The sequence below is a fragment of the Poecilia latipinna genome, unplaced genomic scaffold, assembly GCF_001443285.1.
Source record: "Poecilia latipinna isolate Pla-1442-1.1 unplaced genomic scaffold, P_latipinna-1.0 Scaffold5357, whole genome shotgun sequence".
Taxonomy (NCBI): domain Eukaryota; kingdom Metazoa; phylum Chordata; class Actinopteri; order Cyprinodontiformes; family Poeciliidae; genus Poecilia; species Poecilia latipinna.
In genome coordinates, this window is record NW_015117973.1 from 2,571 (window position 1) to 7,392 (window position 4,822).

Sequence of the window (4,822 nt, forward strand, 5' to 3'; positions counted from 1 at the left end):
TCAAGTGGTTTACTAAGCAGGTTGATTTTCGGACATTTTCCTCCAAAGATGACAACTTCTGTTGTGCCTGAATCTAAATGCAGAAAAAAAATCAAGACATCCAGGTTTTTATGTAGTCAGGTCTTTCTGATAGGATTTATGGATGAATACAGCTGAGTATCATCGGCATAACAGTTCAAATTAGCTTCTGTCTTGGTTTTGGCCTGTGTTTTGTTGCTCATTCATATTTTATTTTCTGTTCAGTCTTTGCTCTTTACTTGTCTTCATTTTCATTTACTTCTAGACTTTGTCTCTTGTTTCTCTGCAGTTCCTGTCCCTGAAGCCAGTCCAATAACATTTTGAATCCTACTTTCTCTACCATCATGAGCATTGCAACTCTCTCACCTGTGAGTCCTGAGCCTCCATCCTCAAAGCTCATGTTCATCAGAGACGTCGAGCCCTCCCTGCACCCTGCCAATGCCCCTGTGTGTCCAGATGTGGCTCATCAGTCTCTGAATGGAGCCTCTTCCTTTGGCCCTGAGAGCAACCAGTCCAGCCTCACCAGTGAAGAGTCTACTACTGATCCATTGTTCTCCCAGAGGTATGAAATCCCCCACAATGATGTGATATCTGCTTAAACTTGCAGTGTAGGTCCTTTCCCCTCTCCTGGACAATGAGGGTGCAACATGTTTTGTGATGGTTGTTTTTGCAGTGATCACTAGACTTCTATTTTTTTATGGAGGATCAAAACGTTAGGTGACTTGACTTGATCATAAAAACCTCATGCTGATGAGTTGTTGCAAAGTGCTGCAGAGATGTGCTGATTCTATTCCAGGGATAAAGTCTGGAAATGAAGAGCACAAAGAATTTTCTGACGATGCATGGCTGCTTGATCTGCTGCTTTTAACTGCTAAAGTTGCTAAGCTAACTGTCCTCAACACTGAACTCCAGATAAAAAAAACAACAAAAAACATCGGTCCAACATAAGTGCAGTTAATACATACAAAACAAACTTTGTGTTTAGAAGACGCATCTGAACACTGGGAAGCTAAAACATTTTCTGAACCTGAAAAAATGATCTCAACAATCAAAGAGAGGATGAAGAGGACCCGGAGGATTTCTGCACACATCTGGACGAAGTGACAGCAGAGTTGAATTCATGTTTTGATGACTTAAATCTAATTGAGTACATTGCTACATTTTTCTCAAACCCCTTTCAACACATTGAAATAGAGCACATAGCAGCAGAACTTCATTATGCATTTGCATTACAAACTATTGAAGACAAGGAGATAAATGATTTGCAAAATTACATTAAACCGAAAGCCAGATTAAGAGACAATTACTGTCTCAATGGTAGAGAGAAGTTCCCTCTTTTCATTATATATGCACTAAAACTGAATACTTAGTTTGGCTCCACTTACCTGTGTGAGAAGGTGCATTTTCACAGATGAAAAAAAGTCAAACTATAGGAGCTCCTTGCTGACTGATATTTGCATCAGACTGGCTGTCTGAATCTACGAACCAAACTCCAAAAAACTAAGAGAAAGATTTGTTCTCAGACATCATCAGGAACTTGAAGGAGCTCTACAGGTGGAGCTCCTCCTTCTAGCACTGTAAAAGGTGATACTGAATGAGATTGTTCAGTCACATTCAGTTAAGCCAGATTAAGAGACAATTACTGTCTCTAGGGAAGTTATTGCCAGACCTCCTGCTATTTCACATTAAAAGGAAATGCAGCCACTTTAACAAGTAAAGCTATTCCAGGACAATTCTTTAAATGGTAGTGTGGGGAAAAAAAATAATTTTTTTTTATTATTTTCTCCTGGGACTTTAGTTCCTGCTTAATACACTGTCAATCTCTATTCCTCAAGGTGAACGATTTATTGGATCCTTACTATTTTAGATGTTGAATTTACAAAGTTAATTTATTAGCCTGAGTGAGTATCCCACCTGATAACAGCGTTTCTTGAGTTCGTTGATCCCAGTGCTGGAGTCGTGGAGCTGGCCAACAGCCCTCTTCTCTCTTAAATCCTAAACGAGGTTTGAGGTGGAAGACTAGTCCAGTCGGTACCAAAACGTTGTTTGTCAATGTCCTCGGATGTCCAGTCGAGGGATCTGGGTCGCAGCACCAAATAGTTGTGCTGCTGTGTATTCTTTTGTATATGTGACTTTTTTTTGCTTTCTATACATTTTAACAAGCACTGTTCAGGTGAAAACACTCAATGAGGTTTATTTATGAATTGTGCACAACTCAGAGAGCTTTCCATCACAAATTGTTTCATGATTGATTGTCCTTTGAGCTCTCCTAAATGGACTGGCTGTATTTTGGTATTAAGAAATGGAATTTATGAATTCAACTCACTGACTCTTCTTCAACCTCAAACATCAAGAATTTAGCATAGAGAACGGATAAATCCTTCACAAAAGCTAAGTGTGGTTACCTAAATGAAGCATGATCATGAGCTTCTCCTTTTTTAGACTTTATTTTTCTAAAGTTTTTAGAGCATATAGAAAAAAGCATAAACAGAGAAACAAACAACAAAACACGTGAAATTCACAGGTACATGTCACATCTTATCTGCAAAAAATTGTCATTTTTCACAGAATGTGTAAAACAGCCACATCAATATTTTCTTGCCTTAGGCTGCTAATCTTATATGTTCCATAATCTATATCAGAAGACCTAATGAGGGAGTGTCTCCTGTGAGCCAACATTTTGTGATGGGTTTTTTGTACTCATGAGCTTATCTGTTAACTCATCACTGCAAAAAATAGAATGCCTAGATTTAGAAGGGACTTTTATTATTCAGTGTGTCAACTCAGATCTGGATCAAGTTCAGGGATCTTAGACTCAAAAAAGTTAATGACAGATGGCTGGCCAGCTGTAGGAAGAGAAGTTCCAAACTTCTTCCTTTCATTAATGATGGAGGCCACTGAGCCCATCACCTCAAAGCTTTACAAAGTTTTCTGTTTTTTTCTCCAGATTTTTATAATTTTGGTCTCTGAGATTTGCAGACAGTTCCTTTGATTTCATGCTTGGTGTTTGACCTCTGACCTGCATTGTCAACTGTGGGACCTGATATAAACAGGTGTATCCATTTCAAATCAAGTCCAATTAACTGAATTGACAACATGTAGACTTCATGTGAACTTTAGAAGCATCTCAAGGATGATCAGTAGAAACAGCTCAGTGTTGAGGTTTACAGGTAAAGCATTAAGCAAAGACTGTGTATTCTTATGTATATGTGACTTTTTTTTGCTTTCTATTTTTAATACTTTCAATACATTTGCAAAAAGACCTCAAAGACATTTTTCTTAGGCGTGTAGAATTTTGAGGAAAGGTTTCTGACTTGGATGGAATCCAGCATTCACCTTATGAAAAGTAGAAAATTAAACACCAGCAACAAGTGGGACTTTCCAACAAAATATTTTTCTTTATAAAGTATACTGTATCCTTGTTTAAATTTAAGCTAACAGGTAAACTTTAGATTTTCCTCCATAGATGTGCAGGTATGAAGTGAAATACATTTGCTAACTTGACAAAAAGGAGGGGAGATGCTGCAGTATGTCTATTCTAACCAAAGTTTAAGATTTAACTATATTTATCAAGAAGTAAAAAATTAAAAATTGTGCAGCTGCCATCAGAATGAAAGAAAAATAAATGCACCTGGGTTTGGAGTTATTTTTAAACACATTTAGGGCTTTTGGTGTATTGTTGGTTTTTCACAAATTTGAGTTTTGAATTGTGACTTCCAACACCCAAACATATGTTATTGTTCAGATATTTATAAGTCATTATAACTTTATCAGAACTATTTGCCAAGAAAGCTAAATTTAGGTAAGGTAATTGTATTTATATAGCACATTTTCAGCAACAAGGCAATTCAAAGTGCTTAAATTTATATTTAGTACTGAGAAGATTTGTATGATCATTCTGGGTGTAGATTCTCATTCTTTATTGTATTTATTTCTCATGTGTTCTGCTTTAAGGACAAAGAAACTTCCTCCTCTCCACACTGGAGCCGACTGGAAGGTCGTCCTCCATCTGCCAGAGATTGAGAAGTGGCTAAGAGCAACCAGTGACAGAGTTGCTCAACTCACACACTCTGTTGGACAAGACAGTGACAACAGACATGTGGATGTCCACCTAGTACAACTTAAGGTAGGCAAAAATGTGCTCTTCCTGTTACTATGGCAACTCTTGCATGCACCCGTGGGCAGCCATTTTCTCTCAATTCTCTCTGTATATTTGTTTGTTGTGGGTTGCCCCATTCAGCTGACGCTGTATGCACTCTTCCACCACAACTGATAAAAAGGTTTACCTCAACGTTTGACCATGGAATTATTGACTCGCACCTCACTATCTCACCAACTACTAGGGCTCAGCTCAAATTAAAAGTGATAGTTGAGATGTTGTTCAAAGAGTTTGTAAGTCCACCTTCACTCACCCAGTGGCATAAATCCAGGGGCCAATCAACAAATGCTCCTTCCCTCTTCTAGATAAGTGACTGAACAATATTTCACAGCTGAGAAGTCATTGACAATATCATTCTAAAATATAAAAAAATACTGGATGCTCTTCCTCGTCACTAGGCTTCTGGTGATGTGATCCAATTTAAAGAACTTCAGAGGACAAAGCTACAAGTATGGGAAACCAGTTTCTCTGGTCATTTATTCATTTATCCTCTAATTCATTTCGACAGAATCTTCTTCATATGCAATAAATGGAATATCTGTTAACGTAAGGGAGGAGAGATCTTTCTATTTTCTCAGACAACTCTTGCTGCAGCTCTGTCTTTTCCTATTATTGCATGGGGAATTCTATACGAACACAGTTTGG

At 37.9% G+C, this 4,822-nt stretch overlaps 1 protein-coding gene across 1 annotated transcript; it reads left to right on the forward strand.

Annotated features, from left to right (window-relative positions):
* The first annotated feature begins 276 nt into the window (after positions 1 to 276).
* On the forward strand, positions 277 to 4,316 carry LOC106943482 (A-kinase anchor protein 6-like). Its single transcript, XM_015026791.1, has 2 exons — positions 277 to 580; positions 3,973 to 4,316. The coding sequence occupies exons 1-2, from the start codon at positions 363 to 365 to the stop codon at positions 4,289 to 4,291; spliced, it is 537 nt and encodes a 178-aa protein (XP_014882277.1). The 5' UTR covers positions 277 to 362; the 3' UTR covers positions 4,292 to 4,316.
* Positions 4,317 to 4,822: the final 506 nt, after the last annotated feature.